The sequence below is a fragment of the Tubulanus polymorphus genome, chromosome 7 (genome assembly GCF_964204645.1).
Source record: "Tubulanus polymorphus chromosome 7, tnTubPoly1.2, whole genome shotgun sequence".
Classification (NCBI taxonomy): Eukaryota; Metazoa; Nemertea; class Palaeonemertea; order Tubulaniformes; family Tubulanidae; genus Tubulanus; species Tubulanus polymorphus.
Genome location: NC_134031.1, coordinates 13270813 through 13297549, shown reverse-complemented (window position 1 = coordinate 13297549; position 26737 = coordinate 13270813). Strand labels below are relative to the sequence as shown.

The window sequence follows — 26737 nt, the reverse complement described above, 5'->3', positions numbered from 1 at the left end:
CGTACACAGCAAACAGTATGGAAACGCATGTAAGACAAGATAGTTAGCTTTCTAAACAACAGATGGCGAAAATGCGTCAGTAGTTGGTGCTGTCAGCCTGTTGAGCACATGGTAATTTGCGCGGGATTGAGATGGCTCCCCACTTACGTACCTCTACCAGCGGAAAAGGATATCCCATATCAATTGAATTTCTTTCATCCACACCGTATCATCAATCACCAAAGACTGAGATAGGCACTTGGGTGAAAAACTGAAAAAAAAAAATTTCTAACCCATCCTGACCCCCCCCCCAACACGCCCCCCCCCTACAGAAAAGGCTGTTGGTATGATTTTTTACTGATTTTCACTAAATAACATCATAATCTTCGATAAAAACGCGAAAAATCGGGGTTAAAAACAATTTGAAAAAAATCGAATTTTTCGGAAAATACCTTATGTAGGGGGCGGTGCAAGCGTGTACGCAGCGAAAGGGTTAAGGATCAGTATCAGCGGGCGCGACACCTTACTATATTAAAATAACAAGGGATGAAACGGCTTCGCTTTTGCCTGTGACCGTATTGATGCGGCGGAAACCACTGCACATGCGCGGCAACTTCCGAGCGCTTGTGAGCTGTCAATCAAACTACACATTATAGTTTTTCTACATCAATTCAAAAATTGATAATTTCCTTAGAAGTGTGATTGCCTTGGCTTGACATAGGTTTTTGAGAAGAATCAATTGAACTTGAACTGATCTTAACCTTTCGGAAAGTTGCCGCGCATGCGCAGTGGTTTCCGCCGCATCAATACGGTCACAGGCAAAAGCGAAGCCGTTTCATCCCTTGTTATTTTAATATAGTAAGGTGTCGCGCCCGCTGATACTGATCCTTAACAGCCAATTGTTTATCAAAACTCTATAGTGGATAAATAAACAACATCAACACGAGGTATTTCTGTGATATTTTGAATTTATTTGCAGTTTAAATTTAGCGCCATTCTCGCGAGATTATCAACAACCCGGAAGTAAAATCCAAGCCAGTTTACAAGCCCCTGTGTTTCAATACACAAAAACTGTGATCTAAGAAGGCAATATTTCATGTAAACAAACTTCAATATCTCTTAAACTAAAAGAGATAGACTAGAAATTTAAAGAGCAATACACTCATAGCACTTTCAGGTGACAGTTGAAAGACCCAAAATTTTTATCTGATTCCAAATGCCTATGGTTTCCATGGAAACCAGCCGAAAAATGGTAAAATAATGAAAATATTGATGTTAGATCAAAAGTTATGATGTAGAAAGGGGATAGAATAACTAGTTATCAATAGTTTATGTTTGCCCTAAGTTTATCTAGGAATATCTATTATTATATGGATTATTATTATTAGGTTTCCATGGTAACGGCAAGAAAAAATGTGAAATATTGATATGATTTCAGATGAAATTATTTTTTTCACTACATTATTTTTGAAATGAATAAACATGATTATCAAGGCCTGTCAGTTAGGTCATTAGCCATAGGCTCCTATTGCAAATTGATTTAAATATACCAATTTTATATATATTTGCTAAATGAATTTTAGTTAAGAAAAGCAGAAAATTAGGCTTGGCCTAGCTCAAAACTGAAATTTGAAATATATTCATGATATCATAATAAAATCAATCAGTTTAGAAACATAAACCAAGCAATAGTAATAATACTACTAATAATAACTAAATAATAATCCATTTGTTTTGTTTTGAGCTAAATTTCAACAATATTTTATATATATTTCAATTTTGCTGCTTTTGGGAAATCCCCTCGGGAGCCTCACTGTCCCATCACGCGCCTCTATTTTTGCCCGTCACAAGCCTCAATTCATCCCATTAGACGCCTCCCTTTTCAACAGCCGCTTTACCGACCGGAGCGTAGTGGCGTTTTGCCGATCATTTCGCTAAATCTGTCCTAATATTCAGAAATATAGTGATGAATAATTATGAATCGGAAAATAAGTACAATAATTCACCGCTAGACCGATGAATAATTGTTGAATATTGATCTCATCACGAGCAGCGCGGCGCGTCGTCATTCAATAACAAGTGCCGGCCGCCATTTTGTATAGCTCGCTTCAACGCAAAACTTAGACATCGACTTTTCCGGCAGCGATCGCTCAGCCCCGACACGAAATAAAATCATGCGGTCTTCAGTATTTGAATTTTAAGATCCTAAACCTTCCGATTCCTGATGATTCGTTGCTTATTCCGGGTCCTAAGCTGACGAATTTTGCTCTTGAAAAAGGGTATATTTCGATTTCTATTTTCTTGGACTAAAATGCGGATTTATACACTAAACCAACCCCCAAGTGATAAAGATCGATCTTATTGGTTGATTCCAAAAGATTTTAGCTCATTTGCATTGATAGACAAGTTTTATGAATGATTTTACTACGCGATGTCAAACCGCGTAGAAAAAACGCGCATCACACTTTTCCTAATCAATAATGGTCGTCACAATCGAGAGTGGCGCCCCGCACGGACATGAACATACCTAACATAACCATTATTAGGGACACCTAAAGAAACTGCAGTCATACCAAAGGCGCTTTTACGAAACTGAATCTTTGTAAATCGATTTAAGTAGGACTTAAATTTTAAGCTTCACGTTTACGGCACGCGGTTTAGTGAATCGGATTTGGTAAATCAACTCGTTTATGGACGCGGTTTAGTAAATTGATTTATTAAATCGACTAACTTGCTCGGCGAGCAAGTTAGTGGCGATTTAGTCAGTGAAATCCAACATGGCGTCCTCTTCGACCGCGGGCTTAAGACCATCATCTATCAATAATTCGGTCACCATTGATGCCCATTTTCTTTCGAAAGAAAATGGGCATCAATGGTGACCGAATTATTGATGATGATCGTAAATGAGTCAAATCGATTCGACTCATTTACGAAAAACGATTCGATTTACTAAACCTTTTGTTTTCTGACATCGAATCGGATTTAGCTAAATCGAATCAGATTCAATTTCGTAAAAGCGCTACAATAAAAAGGTGTTGCCATCTAAAGTCTATTTATTTTTTATTGTCCACGATCTTTTTGGGATATTCCAAGAGTAATTTCAGAGAGGCATATTGAATTTTCACATTTTATTAATTTAGTCCGTATTGGAAATCCCGATTGTGGCAATCAATTCAAATCAAATCAATAAACTCTCCGGTTCGCGATTTAAATCATCAAAAATATTATTATAAAACAGGTTTTCAAAGTCGACAAGGTAACTAATGCTGACTTTCCGAGGTCCGGCAAACAGGACAAAACACGATATATTTAACAGAACATATGATGTTTATTTCTGCTTGACTATCAGTACCACGTAGCATACAGTACACGTATACAGAATCCGGTTTTCAGTGATACACGGATTGGGTTACGGCAAACTAGCAATACAAATATGAACTAACTTCATCAACAACTAATTTATTAGCCCACTTGGGACTTTAGTCCCAGCGGGCTATTGCGTTCACTTTTCGTCCGTCGTCCGTCGTAGCGTCCGTCCATCCGTTGACGGAATCCAGTTATTTTGGGAAGTTTTGAAGACGCTTCAAGGTAATGTCTTGATATTTGGGTTACACATGTATCTACCCTAGACACATCTTCAGCCCAAAAACTGGCCCTGTCAGAATCAAGATGGCCGACTGGCAGCCATTGTTGTTCGTCAAAATCAGCACTTTTTACACATTTTTGAACTTTTTGAGGGAAATTTTGAAGACGCTTTGATCAATTACCTTGATCTTTCGGATATATGTGAATCCCCCCAGGGCCCATCAACATAACAAAAATTGGGTTGGTCGGACTCAAGATGGCCGTCCTATGACCTTTTTAGTGCCCAAAAATGTTAATTTTGGCCCAAATTCTGAGTCCTGTAGCTTCCTACTGGTTTGCCATTTCTCATTACAATTTGTGATGGGTATTCTTTGGAAAGGGATGTTTTATACCTGAGACAGGTATTTTTCATCAGCCAATTATGACGCAATTGGCGGCCATCTTGGTGTCACCAGTACTCATTCGTAAGCGGGAAAAAGTTTTTCCACATTATATTGATACCTAAGCGTATTTTGCTACCACAATCAATTAGAAAGTTGTAGCTCATAACGTGTTCTATGATTGTGGTGAGTTTCAAGGTAATTGGATTTCGTATATGGCCACCAGGGGGCGTTGAATAATACAATATCTTAGCATTTCTTTATTATATTCGTACCTATGCATATTTTGTAACCACAATCAATTGGAAAGTTGTAGCTCATGACATCATCTATGATTGTTGCGAGTTTTAAGGACATAAGTTTTTCTGTATGGTCACCAGGGGGCGTTGAATAGTAGAATAACTTAGTATTTCCTTATTATATTGGTACCTAGGCATATTTTGTTACCATGATCAATTGCAAAGTTGTAGTTCATGACATGTTCTATGATTGTGGTGAGTTTCGAGGTCATTGGGTTTTGAATATGGTCACCAGGGGGCGTTGAATAGTAGAATGACTTAGTATTTCCATATTAAATTGGTAACGAGGCATATTTTGTTATCACAATTACAAAATCGTAGCTGTCAACATGTTCTATGATTGTGGTGAGTTTCAAGGTCATTGGTTTTTGTAAATGGTCACCAGGGGGCGTTGAATGTTGAAATTGTTAGATTGTTGAGCATTTGAAACCACTTCCCAAGTGGGCATGGTGTCCCTGGACCCCTAGTTTTTTTTAGTACAAATGTTTGATTTGACACTAAAATCAGTTGTTGGAGTTAACCTCTATAAGCCTATATGATACTTAAGCGTCAGACGTTGTAAGAGAACCGGTAACAACGACTTGTATTCAGACAAGCGTTGGTTAGGCCAACAGTTTAGCCACGGTTAGTCAGTAACCTGTCTGTGGTTTAGTTTCATGATCGAATATTTTCACAAACCACATGAGGTATGTTATAAGCCCATCCGATATTAATCTGGTATAAGCCCATCCGGTTATAAAAAGCTTACCAATACCACCAACGATTAGGTAACTACTATAACTGAAAGCCACGTTAGTCTGAATACCAGTCGTTGTTACGTTACGGGTTCCCCTGCTGTTTGTTTGGGGAAGCACAACCGCTAGGAACTACTGTCAGTCACACCTGCTCTTCGTGCGACATATTGGTCCGTAATTTCGTTATTAATCTGGTTAGCCTACCTGTAAATGTGATGCATCAATTTGTTCAGTAAGGAATTTGCAATCAGAAATAAATCATGAACTGGCATAGATTTGTTTGTGTTTTCATCTATCTGGGATAGTTTACCTAGCATGCGCTCGCGTAATGCTGAAAAATGGCTTTTTCGGCCCATCACAGTGCGCCACCTACTGTATTTTGATGTGCTAATGAGCAGGTGATGACGTCACTGTAACGTTTCCGAGCGTCCGCGGAGCGGATTTTTCGGCATTACGTGAGCATATGCTGAGTAAACTATCGCTCCTAAATGCAAACAAAAACAACTTAAGTAAAATTTGTTGTTTATTTCTGAATGTAAATTCATCACTGAACAAATAGGTCCGTAATAAAGGTAGATAAACCGATTATTAACGAAATTACGGACCAAAATGTCGCACGAAGAGCAGGTGTGACAGACAGTCTAGCCAACAGTTAGTTACCCAATTGTTGGTGGTAAGATCGGACTGCAATGCAAATGAATGTGAAAATATCTGATCGTGAAACTTAATGACTGAGACAGGTTACTGACTCAGGCCAACTGAATAAAAAGAAAATTTCAACTCGTTTGCTAAACAAGAACGAATGGTTAAAGTGCAGATCCGGGTAAAAGTGCAGATCCGCACCTCTCATGATAAACGCAATCTACTAAATTACAAATCACTGTTCTAGCTTCAGAATGTCTCACGGAATCCAATGCAGTGATTTATTTTATGATATCTTAACTAGAAAGTAGATTTTTAGCCCGGTATTCCCTTCATATATATTCCCTGCGAAACATACTAGCCAGTAACCTTAGCTTGCTGGTATAACCGCCCGAAATTCAACTTGGCCTACTACCACCAGCCGGTGGCGCCACCGGAAGTACGCTCATATAATTCTTGGCGCGGTGGCATGGTTAATGTCATTGAGCTGGTTGCCCGTTTTAATCGCGTGTTCTCTCGTTTCAACGAACCCATCGGCACGTGTTTGGTGAAGAATTGTAGAGTAGGAGTTTTTTGAAGAAATAACGATTGGATTGCCGGGATCGGCCCAGCGTCGTTCCCAATACGGTGAGGTTTCTTTTCTTTGCCGAGATTCAATCCCATCAATTCGATTCACCGTTCCGGTTCAGAGATTTCTCGGCGACGGTTCTCTCTGTTCGGTCCCGTTCGCATTTTGTAATTGAGTATTCTTAGCCGTTCGCATTTTGTAATTGATTTTTCTAAGGCATCTTATTCGTTTTTTCGAAATCAGAATGTCCAGTTCACCTCTTGCCCCCAATGGGCAGAAGAGGTGTTCGAATAAGGGTTGTGGCCGTGTGTTCGGCTTATGGGACACGCATGATACGTGTCAGGCCTGCCGCAAGGCTGTCCACGGTCAGCCCTGCAGTCGACACTCCTAGTGTCCTCACTGCGCGGTGTGGGATGAAGCCACGTGGAAGCGAACTGCACGATCTCGTCCAGCCGCTTCATGGTCAAAAGCGACCGGTATCCAACCAGAGGGTTCCAGTAACCCACCCCCTCCCTCCAGCGGGGCGGGGGCCGGTGTGGCTTCATCTGGTCCTGCCCAGGCTCCTGGTCAGGGCCAACGCCTAGGCACCTGTCTGCCATTACCTGATGGCGGCAGTGGTGCCCAGAGGTCTCCGTGGGCACAGGCCAAGAACTGTGTCCCGGACAGGCCCTCCAAAGTGGACGATACCCGGTCCACGGATCCACGGTCACGGGATCCACGGTCACGTTCACGAGATCCACGGTCACGGGACTACCGGTCGCGTTCACGGGTTCCACGGTCATGTTCAAGGGATTCACGGTCACGGGACTACCGGTCGCGTTCAAGGGATCCACGGTCGCGGGACCACCGGTCACGGTCGGGCTCACAAGGGACTCGTGCCGGTCGCAGGCTACATAACGCTACAGTTTCGACTTCTAGCCCCAGGAGGAGTCATTCCTCTGCGGGGAGTTCAAGCAGTAACCGGTCCACGAATGCCCATAGGGCACGGTCTAGGAAACGTAAGCCCCTTAATCGCTCTCGACGTCATTCTGAGTCGTCAACTGACTCGAGGTCTTCTAGGCTGGCGAGAGATTACAGGCGTTACTTTCATCGCAGGTCCACTCCCCCTTCGCAAGGGCGCAATGACCCCAGCGTAGAGGAGTTGAAATCATTTATGGCTACCTGTACTCGACAGCTTTCGGCCTTGGTGGAAAAGATTTCTACTATTGATAGCCGGGTAACAGCTGTAGAAGCGGTACCTGCCTCGGAATCCGAGCCTGATTCTCGTAATGAGGATCGAGTCGATCTTCAAGCAGGCTCTGATTTTGATGAGGAACAGGGGCCCCAGTCGGGTTCACTATCCAACCCCCCTAGTCGGCTCGTACAGGGTATGAACCTTGAAGGTACTTCAGCAAGGTGGTTACCCGCGGCAACGCCCTTATGCCGAGCCGGTTCTCCTTCTCCCTCCACAGGGGGGATCAGGGTCCCGACTTATCGTGGAACCAGTTGATTCAGGAGGTCCTGGTCAACTATGGGGGTACGTCTCAGAGGCCTAAGCCCACTCAACACGGGGCGGCGGCCAGTAAGATCTTTGAGGCTCAGGAGGGTCAAGAAGAGGTGGCCCTCGCCCCTCATGCAAGCTACCGCGAGGAATTTAAAGAGGCCTTGCATTCCACATTATGGGGTTCAAAGAGAACCTCTCAGGAGTGGACTTGGCCCCCCCTGGAATCAGGGGCGAAGGATAATAGGTTCTTCACGGCGGTAGACCCCAAGATAAGAGGGTTCAGAACCGGGTTCTATTCAACCCCGGGGTTCTCCTTCAAACCGCACACGTCGTTGGACAAGGACGCCAGCTCGATAGGGCTCCCGTCCGTTTAATCACCATCGCTCTCCATGCCTAAGCAGGCTCTTCAGGCTCTACAGAGTTTGTCAGAGAACTTGTGTACGATAAATAGCTTCCAGGACGTAGCTTTATTAGCCATGCATGGTGAATTGTCGGCAGTCAAGGAGGTTCTTGCTAGAGACAACCCTGACCCCAACGAGATAGCCGACAAGGTTGTGATCTTGGATAGGTTGTTACAGTCTATGGCAAAGTCCTTGTGCCATCAGGTACCCTTAGCGATAAGGGTGCAAGCTAATTTGGCTCTGGTGGCGCGTCAGTCGTTGCTAAAGGATGCCAAACTTCCGGACCCAGTGAAGAAGGCCTTATACAGGGCTCTGCTGGGCGATTCGTCTCGCTTGTTTTCCGGTTGGTGTGGGCCGGCTGCAGTCCCGGCACAGAAGATCAGGGAAACTCAGAGTAAGCCCGGAGTGTGGCGTATTCCGAAGAAGTCGGGTGACCAGGGGACCTCCGGTGTTGATTTGTCCTCCAAGCTGCAACAGAAGTCTGGTTGGGGTTCAGCCCCTAGACAGCAGTTGGGCAAGCCCGAGGCCCGGAATAGGTCCTTCAAGGGGAAGGGAAAAGGCCCCAAGAAAGGACAGGGGTTTCGGAAGTTCGCGAGGAAGGACAAGCTTTGAAGGCCAGGGACCAGTGGGGGCTGTTTACAAACCTGCGCTTCCCACTGGTCTGCAGAGATTTTTGGCGATACCTGGCCGACTCGGGTTGTCTCGACCGGGTATCGCATGTCTTTTAGAGAGAGGCCGCCCTTGACCAGGACCCCGGAGGACATGAAGCCCAAACAGGGCCAGGAGCTGCACATAGATCCAGCCATTCAAGAGCTCTGGGACAAAAGGGCACTGGAATTGGTCGAGGATCCAGGGTCTCCGGGCTGGTACTCGAGAATTTTTACAGTACCCAAGGCATCCGGAGGTCTCAGAACGGTCATAGATCTGTCGATGCTGAACAAGTACCTCGATTGTCAAAAGTTCCAAATGACCACGCCAAAGGAGATCATTCAAGGGCTACGCCCGGGTCAATGGGCAGCATCCATAGATCTAAAGGATGCTTATTTCCAGGTCCCTATCCACCCCAGCTACAGGAAATATTTCCGGGTGAAGTGGAAGGGGCAAGTGTATCAGTTCCGTTCTCTGCCCTTCGGGCTCAGCTCGGCAGCCTGGGTCTTGGTTTCACATTGATTGATGTGATGATGATAGGCCCCATTTTGTTTTTGAAATTTAGGCTAGATATAGGGCCTACCTTGATCTTGATATTCCATGATTTTTTAAGCCATTTTGCTCGAGATATACCAAGAAGAAACCAACCTCAACACCCGAGCCTACAAGTCCCTTTTCATTAATAATAGAAATGATTTATTCTTCATTTAACTAAAAGATAATACATTTATGTCTTAGGCAAAGTCTTAGTCACGCGAATCAAACATTTGAAGCAAAATGATAGAATATCGAATGGCTGACAGATGAAACTTGGAATTCTTGATTGAGAGTAGCTTCGTGAAATTTTATGGAGTAGACTCTGCATACCTCGGAATACTTGGAACCATGTAAATTGTTCCGAGGTAAACGATTTCCGAGCAGTACAATAGGAGACATAATTTTTAGGCCAGCCGTAGGCTGAGCCTATTACTATACAAATGGAGCGAATTTAAATGACATGGTTTCCAGAGTGAAGGCTCTTTGACTGTGCAACTGTGTACTCGAGAATTTTTACAGTACCCAAGGCGTCCGGAGGTTCAGAACGGTCATAGATCTGTCGATGCTGAACAAGTACCTCGATTGTCAAAAGTTCAAAATGACCACGCCAAAGGAGATCATTCAAGGGCTACGCCCGGGTCAATGGGCAGCATCCATAGATCTAAAGGATGCTTATTTCCAGGTCCCTATCCACCCCAGCTACAGGAAATATTTCCGGGTGAAGTGGAAGGGGCAAGTGTATCAGTTCTGTTCTCTGCCCTTCGGGCTCAGCTCGGCACCCTGGGTCTTCACCAAACTAGTCAGGGCCGTTCAAAAAAAGTTGCAATCTCGAGGGGTAAGGCTTTACGTCTACCTGGACGATTGGCTGATAGTAGGGGCCTCTCGCATGGAGTGTCGCCGCGGGATCAAATTGACCCTCGGCATGATACAAGACCTGGGCTTCAGAGTCAACACAGAGAAGTCCCGGCTTTCGCCGTCTCAGGAGTTCACATACCTCGGTATGGACTTCGATTTGCGACAGGGACGCGTTCGCCCCACCGCAGCCAGAGTACTGAAGCTGTGCCAGGCTCTTCGTCCTCTGTTACAGGGAGTTCCCCACTCTGCTCGGTATTGGAGCAGGGTGCTGGGTCAGATCAGCTCCATGTCAGCCATTTGTTCCATTGGGCAGGCTTCACAGTCGGCCGCTGCAGAGGTTTTGGAAGACCTCGTGCGCTGCCTTAAGTCTCAGTTGGGATGCGTTTATGCCCCCCAAGCCCCCCCATCTGTTGGGCGCCCTTCGATGGTGGATGCTTCCACGGAATGTGACGCAGGGAGCATCCCTAGCCCCGCTCCAGGCTCCAGTCTATCTTTATACGGATGCGAGCCATTACGGATGGGGTGCTCACGTCGAGGAGTCGCGGAAGGTGGGGGTGTGGTCGGGCCGGGAGTCGAAGTTTCATATAAATTACCTCGAGCTTCTGGCGGTGTTGAAGGCCCTTGAAGTATACTTACCTGCAAAACATACGTTTTAGTCCCTCCCGCCTCCCCGCTCATTGGGTTATGTTACCCAAGAATTATATGAGCGTACTTCCGGTGGCGCCACCGGCTGGTGGTAGTAGGCCAAGTTGAATTTCGGGCGGTTATACCAGCAAGCTAAGGTTACTGGCTAGTATGTTTTGCAGGTAAGTATACTCGGGAATACAAATTTTCATACTAAAAATTGTAATTTTCATCTCAGAATCGTGACGATCTTTCAATAGGACGCCATATTGGATTGGGAAATCTGAAGTGAAGATTTGTCTTAAGTAATTACTGAAACGATATGAGGGTAATCAGTGCATAAAACTAATCAAATTTTTGTCAACTGTTACCCGGGTTATTAATGCTAGCCAAATTGTCTGACATGAATGTTGAAATTGACAAGAAAGTTATTTTGTTGGTCATGAAATAATGTTTCAGCATATCTTCACGTTAGATTCACCCATCCAATATGGTGTCTGGTTCAAAGATCGTGACAATCTGTATTGAATACCTGATGACATTCTGAGTGTGATATTTAATGTAATTGATTGAACCATTAACGAGAGGTGCGGATCTGCACTTTTACCCAGATCCACGCCTCAGTTATTTTGAAATTTTGCTACACTCCCATATAATTTGCATTTGTGAAACGCGCATCGATAATTAAACCCAAAAAGGTTAGGGTTAGGGTGAGGTTTAGGGCCCTTTATAGCCCTAGGGATAGGGTTAAGGTAAGGTGAGGCTGTATGTAGTGTAACGGGTGGATTCCAGTGAGCCCCGGTGGTCTTGTGGAAAGACATTAGACTAGCAATATGCTGGTCCAAGTTTGAATCCCGCTCTATGCTCCTATTTTCTCTAACTCTGTCCTCCACACTTTCCTTGAACTTTCTCGCACAAGTTGCACACCTCAGTGCACATGCGCAGCATCTAAAAGCCAATCAAAGCGAGCCATTGGCAAGATGGGTTGATAGGAATAATGCCGCATTGGCAAAAGATCACCTGGCAAAATTTAATTTAAATTATCGATTTAACCCGAAACGGTCCTATGGTCGGTATTACAGAGCTGCCAACTGTCCTGTTTTCGGCGGGACTTGTCCCGTGGACACGGCACTTGTCACGGTGTCCCTGACAGTATTAAATTGTCCTGGTTTTTAGCCCACTTGGGACTTTAGTCCCAGCGGGCTATTGCGTTCACTTTTCGTCCGTCGTCCGTCGTAGCGTCCGTTCGTCCGTAGATGGAATCCAGTTATTTTGGGAAGTTTTGAAGACGCTTCAAGGTAATGTCTTGATATTTGGGTTACACATGTATCTACCCTAGACACATCTTCAGCCCAATAACTGGCCCTGTCAGATTCAAGATGGCCGACTGGCAGCCATTGTAGTTCGTCAAAATCAGCACTTTTTACACATTTTTGAACTTTTTGAGGGAAATTTTGAAGACGCTTTGATCAATTACCTTGATCTTTCGGATATATGTGAATCCCCCCAGGGCCCATCAACATAACAAAAATTGGGTCGGTCGGACTCAAGATGACCGTCCTATGACCTTTTTAGTGCCAAAAAATGTTAATTTTGGCCCAAATTCTGAGTCCTGTAGCTTCCTACTGGTTTGCCATTTCTCATTACAATTTGTGATGGGTATTCTTTGGAAAGGGATGTTTTATACCTGAGACAGGTATTTTTCATCAGCCAATTATGACGCAATTGGCGGCCATCTTGGTGTCACCAGTACTCATTCGTAAGTGGGAAAAAGTTTTTCCACATTATATTGATACCTAAGCATATTTTGCTACCACAATCAATTAGAAAATTGTTGCTCATAACGTGTTCTATGAATGTGGTGAGTTTCAAGGTAATTGGATTTCGTATATGGCCACCAGGGGGCGTTGAATAATACAATATCTTAGCATTTCTTTATTATATTCGTACCTATGCATATTTTGTAACCACAATCAATTGGAAAGTTGTAGCTCATGACATCATCTATGATTGTTGCGAGTTTTAAGGACATAAGTTTTTGTAAATGGTCACCAGGGGGCGTTGAATGTTGAAATTTTTAGATTGTTGAGCATTTGAAACCACTTCCCAAGTGGGCATGGTGTCCCTGGACCCCTAGTTTTACTTGTGGCACCAATCAGATTGTCCGTTGTATGATCGCTGTGGTAAATTTCACGGAAGAACTATAAATGGGAAAACCCGGGCTAGAATAAAATAGCATATCAGATTGGTTAATAATGACATCATCTAAGCTGCGCACTCAGTCTAGTGTGGCTGGGTTTCATACCATGGTAATCTCGACGCCATCAAGTTCGAATCCCTGACGGGGAGGATGGCTTTATCAAGGATTTCCAGGAAAATGGACTCGCTGCACACATTCACATGCTGTATTGTTCTTTGGCAATGATTCGCTAACAAAAACAAAAGAATAACCAGAGTTTTGATTGCTATTACGGTTCGGTCTAAACTACAGTACCGGAATTAAAAGTATAATTCACGGAATGCTTCACAACACAGCCCTCCCCCAATTTTCGCAAAGATGCTGCATTGATCTCAGGGATGATCAAAATCAATCAAAAAGGTTGCAAATCCGACTAAGGTCGGAAAATTATCTTCCCTGATTTGTTCACCAGTGGGCATTGAATAGCGGAATATTTTGAGTGTATAGTATGTTTCCATGTTATATTAGTACCTAGGCATAATTGCATTTGAATCTCGACATTTTCTATGATGGTGGTGAGTTTCACGATCATTGGTTTCAGTATATGTTCCCCAGGGGACGTTGAATATTGAAATTGAACATTTCAAACCACTTCTAAGTGGGCTTGGTATCCCTGGACCCCTAGTTCACACTGTATTGAAGAAATGGTTAAAAATCTTTTCAGCCTACTTAGCTGAAGTTGAATGGAAAGGCAGTGTAATCGAACCTTGATTTATGATTCGCTTACACAATAGTTAAATTGATTAAGTGATCGAGTTAGGCTAGGTGTTTCACAAACTGAATGCTCTCAATTTAAAGTAATTGAAATTTAGTTAAACACATCATTCTCTTGAGCATTATTAAACCATTTGATGGTGATAAGGGAAATTTTATTAGGATAAAGTTCCCAATTTAGTTAGGCTTGAGTTGATTGCGTTTTGTGAAAGCAGCCTAATGATTTTTATAATTTTTAAAATGATTTTGTTTGTAGGTGTGGAAACATAATCCATCAGTCATCCATAGATTAGCAGTAGAATATCATATCAACTTTAATTCTATGGGAAAAAACCTGGAATAACTGTCAAAATGTGTGGCAGAACTGCTTGGTAAGTATTTGCAGAGTCAAGTTTCGCAAAGCAGGTTTAACTCTTGAATTAATTTAGATTAGGCCTAGGGGTTAATCCTATGTATGAATCTGGACCCCAGATTTCTTTAATTTGCTACATTAATAAAGTCATGTCTTTCCGAGAATGTTTTTGGCCATTACTGATGTCAGTAGTAGATCTTGAACTGATTAACCCTTAGCCACAAGAACTTTATGGGATATGCCCATGGTACATAAACTTGTCCTAATTCGGTACTGATAATCGGTTAACCGCACAAATCAGTGATATATTTTCACTACATCTTCATGTCAGTTTTTCTGTTTACCATTATTTTTAATTCAATATCTGGTTTATGCATAGAATTTTAATGATGATATCTAACGGTTCTAAAATGAAAAGAGTAGACATTAGATGCTCCGTGAACTGGAGGTAGTGCACAACCTGATTCGATTTTCTTCTCTTGTATAGCACAAATCCACGTAATTCAATACGAAGAGCTTGTGCATACCGAAATTCTCATGGAAATGTTGAGAAACCACGATGGCGACAAGTTAAAGGTGGTAAAACAGCTGCGTATGAAACTTCTTATAATGTATGCCCTGGAAATACAACGTAAGTTTCACATTGATTGATGTGATGATGATAGGCCCCTATTTTGTTTTTGAAATTTAGGCTAGATATAGGGCCTACCTTGATGTTGATATTCCATGATTTTTTAAGCCATTTTGCTCGAGATATACCAAGAAGAAACCAACCTGAACACCCGAGCCTACAAGTCCCTTTTCATTAATAATAGAAATGATTTATTCTTCATTTAACTAAAAGAAAATACATTTATGTCTTAGACAAAGTCTTAGTCACGCGAATCAAACATTTGAAGCACAATGATAGAATATCGAATGGCTGACAGATGAAACTTGGAATTCTTGATTTGAGAGTAGCTTCGTGAAATTTTATGGAGTAGACTCTGCATACCTCGGAATACTTGGAACCATGTAAATTGTTCCGAGGTAAACGATTTCCGAGCAGTACAATAGGAGACATAATTTTTAGGCCAGCCGTAGGCTGAGCCTATTACTATACAAATGGAGCAAATTTAAATGACATGGTTTCCAGAGTGAAGGCTCTTTGACTGTGCAACTTAGCATATATTCATACAAATCATTCATTAGAGCATTATCCATTCTCCAACCCCTATGAAGCTGAATTTTGAAAGAGGGCCTCGTTAAAATTTATATGAGCTTTTTCTCAAAAATCTGATCGCAAAAATACCTGTTTTAAAAAGCCAATCAGAAAGCAAAGACTCATCTATGATCGGCTTAGCTGCAGAGATCAGCAGGTGTTCATGTGAACCCGCGGTATCATCTATCGTTTTCATCCGGGTTTTATTTTAAGATCTAAAATTGTATTTCAATATCGATTTCTGTAAAATCTTTAGTTGATTTGGTTTTTGCGAGGAATATATTTATTTGCACTACAGAAAATATCATTGACAATTGTGCAAAGTCCGGGAAAAAATAGCTTTTTCTCGAATCTGATGGATGACCTTGATATGCTAATTAGCCATGTGCTCAAACTGCAAATTCAATCAAATTTTATTCTGCAAAAAAATATCAAATCCAAATCAATTTTACTTTATTGAACAAGGTAAAATAGCAAATCCAATTGTATTGTGTTTTATCGGGCAAATTTCAGAAAATTCAATTCTATTCAGCATTCAAATCAATAAGACCAAGGGAAAAGATTTATCTGAGGTATTTGTTCCTGCCATCTCCAGTCGCTGTCTGTGCTACTTATGAAAACACGATTGCATTGTGTAAAATATTAGCCTGGGATTGGCTAGTCTACTGAGCTGGGAGTGTATTTGGACAAATTTAACTCACAGAATGCTTCATTTGCCATTTTATGAAATGCTAACAGGCTGGCCATAGTGCCCCTTGGGGCTCTTGTCTATTCTTTGAACACTTTCACGACCTATCCGGTATGACATACCGGATACAGAAATCACGGAATAGCCCAGTCTGGTATGACATACCGGATGGCATTTTCTTTCACAGCAGAGTAGATAAACTTATGGAAGTTGTCGTACTGTCGTTCATATCAACAGCAGCATCCAGTGAAGCAAAATTACAATGGTGATGTCATTCTAAAGGGATGTTGTGGGCCGTTTGGAGGTCAAATTGCCAGGCCTGGACCAGGCCTGAAAGACCCCCTAAGCTCCCCCTGGCGTTAGAAATGATAACAAAATTTGCATATGAATGAATAGTCAATTAGACACGAGCTAGATATGTTCTAAATATATTTTGATGGTTTTTACGGTCATAAAAAATCGGCAAGGGGGTCCTCCAGGCATGTGACCTTGACCCTAATTTTTGGGCTTTTCTGGGGTCTTTTGGACCCTTAAAATTTTTTTTGGCCAAAACTGATCAGAATCAAAAGACTAACACTAGGGACATTACGTGCATGCATTATAAACATGATATAAGCCCTATTCTGCGTATTTTGGGGGTTTGAAGGTTTTGGAAAAAATGCCCGGGCCATTAGAGAACATATAGTGCGGTCATGAAAGGGTTAAACGGTACGAAAGTATCCTGTTAACCAAAAAAACTATTGTGGATGAATAAACCACTTTCAAAAATATATTTTCTTACGTACCTATGTGTCTTTTAAGTACTATTTTTGTATCTTCTCGTGTGTACAGAACTATGCAGCCAAACTGATTCAATCCTTGACATGTACAAGTGCATTTCTGTTACCACAACAAAACCAGGATTCCCCAATACTGTGGTGCCCTGACACCTAAAGTGAAATGAAGTGAAATAATCACTGTTATACAACATCCTCCTGGCCAACTCTTTCACCCCAAACATTTCTTGTTCCTGTTGTACTTCAGAAACACAGCCATCAGCCTTTACATTAAGTCTATCGGATGCAATGTTTTTCACTATCGACATTACCAAGCTTCTGATTGGCTAGATATAAAGACTGGTGGCCACTAGGCGGTCACATCCGCGACAGTATTCTCAATGGCGGGAAAATAGTGTATCGGGTCTCAGAGGTTATTCGGAATATCTGACTTATGTGATATTTTCGTCATATTCTTTTAAAAAATGTTCCGAGGTGTGTGATTTTCCAAGTTATAGAATTCCAAGCTAGACGAAGAAATTTATTTGAGAATGAATTATTTTTAGATTCAGCACAGCTGAATCTATTAGTATAAAACAGAGTGCTGAATTCTTGTTGACCCCTATCTCCTCCGAGTGGGAAATGATTCACGGGCTAAGGTATGCATTAAGATGGCTGTTATTATGGCAGCTAAGTGGCAACTGCTTTTGAAGGCTATTGATGAAGCCTAAATTGGGTAAATTGGCAATTTAATGCCTTTTTGGGGATTTTTAGCGATGTAGTGTGACGTCATCTTGATCTACTAACGTAAACAACATGAGCAGTATTGTACAACATTTGCCGTCAAATTTACAAGAAGCTTTTAAGCCCACTTGGGACTTTAGTACCAGCAGGCTATTGCATTCACTCTTCGTCCATCCGTTCGTCCGTCCTTCCGTCCGTAGACAGAATCCAGTTAGTTTGGGAAGTTTTGAAGACGCTTCAATGTAATGTCTTGATATTTGGGTTACACATGTATATACCCTAGACACATCTTCAGCCCAAAAACTGGCCCTGACAGAATTAAGATGGCCGACTGGCAGCCATTGTTCGCCAAAATCAGCACTTTTTACACATTTTTGAACTTTTTGAGGGAAATTTTGGAGACGCTTGGAGCAATTACCTTGATATTTCATATATATTTGAATCCCTAAGGACCCATTAGCATTAGAAAAATTGGTTCGATCAGACTCAAGATGGCCGTCCTATGACCTATTTAGTGCCCAAAAATGTCAATTTTGGCCTGAATTCTGAGTCCTGTAGCTTCCTACTGGTTAACTATTTCTCATTGCAATTTGTGATGGGTATTCTTTGAAAAGGGATCTTTTATACTTGAGATAGGTATTTTTTACCAGCCAATTATGGCACAATTGGTGGCCATCTTGGGTGTCATCAGTACACATTCGTAGGTTGGAAAAAGTTTTTCCACATTATATTGATACCTAAGCATATTGTGTCACCACAATCAATTGGAAAGTTGTAGCTCATAACGTGTTCTATAATTTTGGTGAGTTTCAACGTCATTGGATTTTGTATATGGCCACCAGGGGGCGTTGAATAATACAATAACTTAGTATTTCTATATCATATTTGTACTATGCATATTTTGATACCACAATCAATTTTGTTCGGTAAGGAATTTGCGATAAATCATGAAGTGGCATAGATTTGTTTGTATTTTCATCTATCAGCGATAGTTTACCTAGCATACGCCCCTGTAATGCTGAAAAACGGCTTTTATGGCGCATCATGTGGCGCCACCTACTGTATTTTGGTATGCTTATGAGCAGGTGATGACGTCACTGTAATGTTTCCGTTTCATAAATGAAAACAAAAACAACTTTAGTAAAACTTTTTGTTTATTTCTGAATGCAAAGTCCTCACTGAACAAATTGATGCGTAATAAAGGTAAATAAACTGTTGATTGACGAAATTACGGACCAAAACGTCACACAGAGAGCAGGTGTGACAGACAGTAAGCATATTTTGTCACCATGATCAATTGCAGTTGTTGTTCATGACATGTTCTATGATTGTGGTGAGTTTCAAGGTCATTGGGTTTTGCATTTGGTCACCTGGGGGTGTTGAGTGGTAGAATAACTTAGTATTTCCATATTGAATTGGTATCGAGGCATATTTTGTTATCACAATCAATTGCAAAATTGTAGCTGCTGACATGTTCTATGATTGTGGTGAGTTTCAAGATCATTGGTTTTTGTATATGGTCACCAGGGGGCATTGAATATAGAAATTGTTAAATTGTTGAGCATTTGAAACCACTTCCCAAGTGGGCTTGGTGTCCCTGGACCCCTAGTTATATATTACTGATACAACATATAAAATTCATCGATGAGGAAACTACAAAAGAAGAAATAACGTTGACAATGATTTTTCATTTACTGTGCTGAAAATTGTTTGTCGATGCGCAGTGTAGTTTGCAGTATTTAGGGAGACAAGGTATCAATTTTTTGGCCTTAGGTCTTGGCTTTGAATCCTGAAAATCCGGACAGAGTTTGTATGAATACTTTCTCATCTCCTGATACAGCTAGATTTGATATCAGCTTCAGCATCAAAAATATAGATATGACATCTGAGATGCTTTTGATTTAACGAAAACATTTAATTCATTAGGATGCTTATAACCTATTACGATTATAATGTATGTATTTCACTTCAAAATATATCAGGCCTACTTTAAATGTGTTATACCTTCTCTTCCTTGTATAAACAACTGTTTGTCATTTAAAATCTAATTACCTTATACTTTTATAACATGCATTTCCTTTTATGTCAAGTATAAGCTGATAGAGCACCTTACTATACCTATGTATGGTCTAGTATGGTGGATATAATTAACTCCTTCAATTCACTAATTTCTGCGCTGAATCTAACGGTGCCCATGGGCACCTTGTTTAAAAGTACTTACTTCTGTCTGTGCAAAACGATATTCCGAGTTATGTGGATCCGAGGTATGGGGAGTCTACTGTAGTTAGTTAGAATAATGACTTAAAGGACTTATTTCGTATTGCAAGTATTTTTCTATGTACAAGTAATATGATATATGTTTATCTCTAATCACAGGCCTGTAATGGTATCGGCAAATAGTTTTAAAGATAAACAAGACGAAGAAGTTGAGACTGTTACTGAGGAAACTGAATTTGTGTTGCAGCCAATGAGGTGGGGTTTGATTCCATCTTGGTATAATGGCCCGCCAGAAAAGTTTTCATTTTCTACAATTAACTGTCGTGCAGACTCGATCAACAGTAAGAATATGTTCAAGACACCATTGTCAAAGGGCCGACGTTGTGTTGTAGTTGTAGATGGGTACGTGAAATATTGCCTCAGTTTGTATCGTGATATTTGATAAGCATTATTTTCAGGGTAGAGTTAGTTCCAACAATCGAACTGACATTGCTAAATATGCATGCACAGTAATTGTTGGAAAATCCTAAGTAGAAATTGGAGAAAAATTTGGTTTCAAACGCAGAACCCATTGTGATGCAGTGCCCTTACCCGCTGTACCAACGTGGCCAAGACACGGAACTGAAAATTTTTTAACTATTTATGATGATTCCAAACCTAAACCTAACCCTAACCCTACTCCTACCTCTAAGAATAGAAGGTGAGGTGGTGTGAAAGCGGATAGTGGCGCCGTTCGGTTAAGAAGATATACGTGCGTTTAGACAGGCAACCAGTCCATTAGCTGTTACCACAGTTGTTTTCCACTATTCTTCCATTTACACTCTATTTCACTGAATTCACTGCATTATCCGGATTGATATCCCGATGCGATAATAGAGTCGGCCCCCAGTGTTCTCATTTAACATTGATGGGATTCGAACCATCTCACTGACTCACGTGACTCACGTGAGAATCAAGATGGTGGCCCCATCGTGTGACATGATAGATAAAAAAAAAGCCGGTAATGCAGCTGCAAAAATACACTATCTTCATGGAAAACCACTCTCTTGGATGGAAAAACTCTAAAATTCTCTAGCCGAGCTCCCCCCACTCGTGCCTACGGCGCTCAGGCACCCACGTAGTGGGTGCATTGCCGTGATACTGACTTATTCAATTTTCTATACTTTTTGGAACATCTGAAATTTCCGCGCATTTGCTGTAAGGCCCCCTGGGATCCCTGATTAACAAGAAAACACTAAACCTAACCATAACCCTGATTCATATTAGTCATCATTACCAAGGAAAATCACGCGAACATGTTCTTTGATTTCCTTTGATTTTGTCATACATTTCATCATTTCACAGATTTTTTGAGTGGAAAAAGGATGCTGCCGGCAAAAAGCAGCCATATTTTGTACATTTTCCATGGAATGACACCGACACTGGTAATGATTCTGAGAAGCAACCACAAGACCCTTGTGTAGCTGATGATGTTGTGGATAATGATGATGATGATGGTAATGGTGATAAAGGTAAAGAAAAAGGTAAATAAGAAATCATCTTAATTGTATGCGCCCTTCCGGAAAGAGATGGCCAGGGGTGAATCTAGATGGGAGCACAAGAAGCACGTGCTCCCGTTGCAAAACTTCTGTGCCCTTTTGAAATTAAAATGGTAATATTTTCCAGTGCAAACTCCAGAAACTCGCCCAATTACCCTTCGTCAGATAATTTGATTCACTGATTTGTCAATTCGTTTGTCTTAATTGAGGATGTAAGAGGCTGAAAAACACTAAGTACAATAGTCGCCAAGCTGATGTGTTTATTCATTGCCGTGACTATTCTATGCATGCGATTATTGAAACCTGTATAGACAGACACATGCACGGCTCACTGCTGATGCCGCCCGTATTTCTTATAGATGTATGCTGGGCATTGTTTATCAGTAAATCTGGATGGAGCTCTGACTGAAGTTAGATAAATAGGTCAAGTGGCAGCGCTAATTTATATTTTATAATGCAGCGTCAAGAACTGCGGGTGATTGACGGCTGACCTATATTGTGAACCAGGTTTGCCGCGGGTTATTTATATCACCTACGGCAATAATAGAAATAAATTCACCGACGGCATTTCATTGCCGCCAGTAAGGAGACCAACCGGCAGCAGTGGTTGTGTAGCCAGTGGCAAATGCCGCCGCTGCCACCATTAATTTCGAGGCCTGGCATTTGCCATTTTTGTCAATAGATGATGATCCGTATCTATTTTGTTAAATATTTTCTTCAGCCAAGAGCTAGCGTAGCTCTTGGTAAAATGGCATTTCATCTCACTTCGGATCTTTTTCCCAGTGGGCTGTTGTGTTCGCTTGTTGTTTGTAGATGGAATCAAGTTTTTTGGGAAGTTATTATTATCCAATTCTAGTGATGGTTTATTGACACATCTCCAGTCCATAAATTGGCCTGGTCAGAATCAAGATTGCCGACTGGTGGCCATCCTGTCCCGCATGTTCACATCCAATTCAATATCTTATGATCGATGATGGTCCCAATGATGGTCTCAAGACCTATATTTAGTTATCAAGAATTGGACTGGTTACAAAAATTTCAAAATAGCGCTATCATTTTGTTATTGCTTCAATCATGCAATGTTATGCAAGCTTGACAACTTTCCTTACCATCAATCGATTAAATCGTCCATTTTGAATGTTAACAAGAACTTGGTAGCAATATATTGTATAAAATTGCATAGAATATGAAGTTTTGATTTACCCCAAGATACTACTTCATCAGGGGCCTGCAATTTACTATCCCATATTTTGTTTTGACCCTTATATTAACATATAGTCTTGATATTTGATGATTTTTACCGCTGGCATACCGTATTTTCCGGCCAATAAGCCGACTCGGCCAATAAGCCGAGGGCAGTTTTTTAGCCTAAAATACATGGATTTCATAAAGCTTCGCCCAATAAGCCGAGGCCCTTCATCAGAGATTTTAATTCACTGATTTGTCAATTAGTTTGTCTTAATTGACGATTTAAGAGGCTGACAGTAGCGCCCGCCGATGTGTGAGAGTGCTGTGTATACTATCATCGCCGAGTGACTGTGCTATATATAGACTCACTCAGCTGATTACTATACACACAGCCATACACGCAGTACGCGGCTCACTGCTGATTTGCATATATTCTAATGTATGAACTGACACGTGGTAGTACGATGAACTCGCGCGTTATATAAATGTATACCATTGCCGCTGTGCGGTGATGGAACAATCAAAGTAAAAATAAAATAGTTCAAAATAGATTATAATTGGTAGTAAATAATGACCTCAAATAAATATCGACCACTTTTCTTGATTTTGACGATCATTGAGAGCATTAGAGTGGCATAGATCAGGAAGTGATTTTTTATGTCAGATCGTATCCGCCCAATAAGCCGATCACGATATTTTGGGTAAAAATCTGAGGCTAGAAAATCGGCTTATTGGCCGGAAAATACGGTAGTTTAATTTCGCAACCAGGGGAGTTGAATATTGATGACTACAATTGAATTTGTGTTTCAGATTGGAATGGGAAGCGTCTTCTTACTATGGCTGGGGTTTTTGATGTGAATAAAACTGATGTAAGTTATTAAAACAAGAACAACTTAAATTATTTGGAAAAATTATCCATTTGACATTATCCATTTGACAGTACCAGTATATTATTTTATGAAATTGTTGATTGATTATGAAACCCTTAATCTCCAGTCTTATCTCCATCCCGTAGTATTGTGCAAAATCCATCTGAAAACTTGATATGTTGGTTCAAATGTATTCGACATATTGTTGTATATTGTATTCCATCAGAAAATGGCGGTGATAATATGACACTGATATTTGTTAGAAATTTCTCATATTTTCAGAGTGGAAAACCATTATACAGTTACAGTGTGATAACTGTGGATGCTTCAAAACCAATGTCAGCCATTCATACTCGCATGCCAGTAAGATTCTATCACAAAGTAAAACCATTAAAACTTGAATCTTCAGATATACCATGTATTCTACCAAAAAATCTGTAAAATTTTTCAGGCGATATTGGAGGGTGAAGATGAAATCAGACAATGGCTCGATTCAGGGAATACACCTTTAGAAAAGGTTTGTCCATCGAAATACATGTATATTATTCATATCCTATGTAGCACAGCAGTTGCAAGTTTTACAGTTTGGCACACAGTCACTTCATCAGTCTTTTAGCATGGGACAAATTATTGCATTTGCATTGCAACAACTTGTATCGAAAATGACTCACTTCGCTTCGTTTGAGCATTGTTTAGTATCAAGTGAGTAGTTTGCGTGCGAGAGCGCTTTCTTATTAAGCATGGGCCAAATTTGACTTGAGCCTCACCCGTGTCAATTTAGCCCAGGCCAAATCGTCTCCGTGTGATCGTGGCTTAACCCTTGTAAATACTTGTGACCACTAACTACTTGCATAATTCACTAGATTAGTCATTACACTAGCTGCAATGAAACTTCGCAACTCCTAACTTAATCAAGTTAGAACTTAGAGTTTAAAAGTTTAAAACCTAAACGTGGTATGAGTTTTGTAAAATGTGGTTTTTTTATGTATCTTGTAATTATCAATGTGTCTTTGTAAGCCTTATTATAGGCTGGCTTGTTTATATATGAGATGAAACTTAAATAAAGATATATATGTATACACTCACTTAAGTGAATGCATTTTCAGTCATAGGCCTAATTTAGATCAATTTAGTGGTTGGCTTTATTTGTAGCTGCGTTCACTCTAGGATTTCAGTAAGGTACCAAGCGTTCACACTTTACACAAATTATTCGAGGCCTATTCGCGAGTTATTCAGTTCCGTACTGAAATACGCGGCTTGAACGTTAATTTAACGTGTGAACGTAACTGGCTGTGTAAGCACCGTATTTTGGTGGATTCGGCACCAGCGAAGTACGGTACTTCATAAGCGCTGTATCTAGTGTGAACGCGGCTAGTATTTGTGGTCAGAAATGCTACACAATTTCACTGCGTAAATTATATTGAGCGGGGAGTGTATTTTGACAAATATAACCCACAGTTTACATCAAGAGCCTTTTATGAAAAGCGGACTGGCTGGCTGTAGTGCCCCTTTTTTGGGGATTATTACCTGCTACCTCTTAATTAACATATAAGCCTTTGGATTGAAGCTTCAGTTCAAAAATAGTATTTAGAAACAATAACAGCCTAGTGGACCATAGCAATTGACACAAATGTGATATATTTTGTGCACACGTTTTAAAAAGACTTGCAATTTCCTTTGCTGTGATTGAATAAATGATTGATTAAGTATTTTGTAGGCTATAGAATTACTGTCTCCAAAGTCAGGTGTTGAGATGTTTCCAGTATCAACAATAGTCAATAACGTCAGAAATAAGTCAGATGAATGCGTAAAACCAATAGATCTTGGGTAAGCAGCTATTTGATTATTTTGTATATGGTTAGACAACAGTACATGCCTGGTTTAAATCATCTTGGACAATTGAAAAATTATGGTATAATCGGGAAGCTGAATTGTATCAAACCGAATCTGTAACAAATCCATTTCGACCAGTTCGTATCAACCCTGTGATATGTCCTGGTTAGAATGTAAGTGATAATCCCCCGGTAAATATCCCCCCTAGGTTTGGTAAGACAGCAGTGCTGCATTTATCAAAAGGGCCACCATGACCAAGGGCGGATCCAGGGTTTTTGTTAACATGGGGGCTAATTTATTAATTTACTGACTATGTGCAAAGAACACATCCTGCCTAGCAGGGATTCAAACCGTACGAAACCCTACCACACTAGCCAGAGTGCACAGCCTGGGTTTTCCCATTTATAGTTCTTGGTGAAATTTGCCTCATCAATTAGGGGTCATGCATAAAGTACGTATGTATGCATGAAGGGGGAGGAGTGTGGTTTTTAGAAAAACATACAGGGGGAGGGGAGGGGTGAGCTCAAGGCGTACATACTTTTCTAAGGGGAGTTGCAATGTTTGTAGTACGTACTTTGTGCAGGAAACACAACGTGATTTTTACAAATATCCCCTTTATTTGTTGGGATTTCCTGGGAATTCCCCACTCACAGTCTTTCACTTCATCAAAACGTACATCCTCATCTTAAGTCTGATGAATTTTGCCTTTATAGCCCACTTGCGACTTTAGTCCCAGCGGGCTATTGTGTTCACTTTTCGTCCGTCCGTCCGTAGACGGAATCCAGTTATTTTGGGAAGTTTTGAAGACGCTTCAATGTAACGTCTTGATATTTCACTTACCTTGATCTTTCCTATATATTTGAATCCCCTAAGGGCCAATCAGCATAAGAAAAATTGGGTTGATTGGACTCAAGATGGCCGCTGTCCTATAACCTTCAGTGGCGGTGGAATCGTAGCGACTGCAGCGGCGAAAGCCACATTAATAATTTACTGAATAGTATTTTTCTTTCTATCCTTACAATGTTTTTGACGAAATTAAAGTATATTCGCCGCGGCAATATTTGGGATCTATAAAGAAAAGGCAATTGGCCGCGGCAACCAAAAATTCCATCGCCCCTGACCTTTTTTGTGCCAAAAGATGTCAATCTTTTGCCCAAATTCTGAGTCCTGTAGCCTCCTACTCATTCGCCTTTCTTTAATGGCAAATTGTAATGGGTATTCTTTGAAAATGGATCTTTAATACCTGAGATAGGTATTTTTGATCAGCCAATTATCACGCAATTGATGGCCATCTTGCTATCATCAGTACTCATTCGTAGGTGGAAAAAAGTTTTTCCACATTATATTGATACCTAAGTATTTTCTTACCACAATCAATAGGAAAATTGTAGCTCATATAGTATTCTATTATTTTGGTGATTTTTGGAATCATTGGTTATTGTATATGGCCACCAGGGCGCATTGAATAATACAATAACTTAGTATTTGTATATCATGGTCGTACCTATGCATAATTTGTTACCACAATCAATTGCTAAGTTGTAGCCCATATCATGTTCTATGATTGTGGTGAATCTCAAGGTCATTAGTTATTCTATATGCTCACCAGGGGACGTTGAATAGTAGAATAACTTAGTATTTCCTTATTATATTCATACCTATGC

The 26737-nt window shown here is 41.0% G+C and overlaps 2 protein-coding genes across 6 annotated transcripts in view; one reads left to right on the top strand and one right to left on the bottom strand.

Moving 5' to 3' along the window:
* The window catches only part of LOC141909360 (pre-mRNA-splicing factor ATP-dependent RNA helicase DHX16-like), a 415810-nt gene that overhangs the window by 213358 nt on the left and 175715 nt on the right, over positions 1–26737 (bottom strand). The gene's annotated exons all lie outside the window — the stretch shown is intronic.
* The window catches only part of LOC141908642 (abasic site processing protein HMCES-like), a 46808-nt gene that overhangs the window by 639 nt on the left and 19432 nt on the right, over positions 1–26737 (top strand). For 2 of the 3 annotated variants that reach the window (XM_074798761.1, XM_074798760.1), the window contains exons 2-9: positions 13945–14059; positions 14528–14671; positions 19805–20047; positions 20990–21168; positions 23182–23240; positions 23523–23603; positions 23692–23757; positions 24958–25067. In XM_074798761.1, coding sequence (XP_074654862.1) covers positions 14040–14059; positions 14528–14671; positions 19805–20047; positions 20990–21168; positions 23182–23240; positions 23523–23603; positions 23692–23757; positions 24958–25067 — 902 coding nt within the window. In that variant the 5' untranslated portion in view covers positions 13945–14039. Of the gene's footprint in view, positions 1–9483; positions 9622–13944; positions 14060–14527; positions 14672–19804; positions 20048–20989; positions 21169–23181; positions 23241–23522; positions 23604–23691; positions 23758–24957; positions 25068–26737 lie in introns of those variants that run through there. The other variant, XM_074798762.1, reaches the window with a different exon arrangement.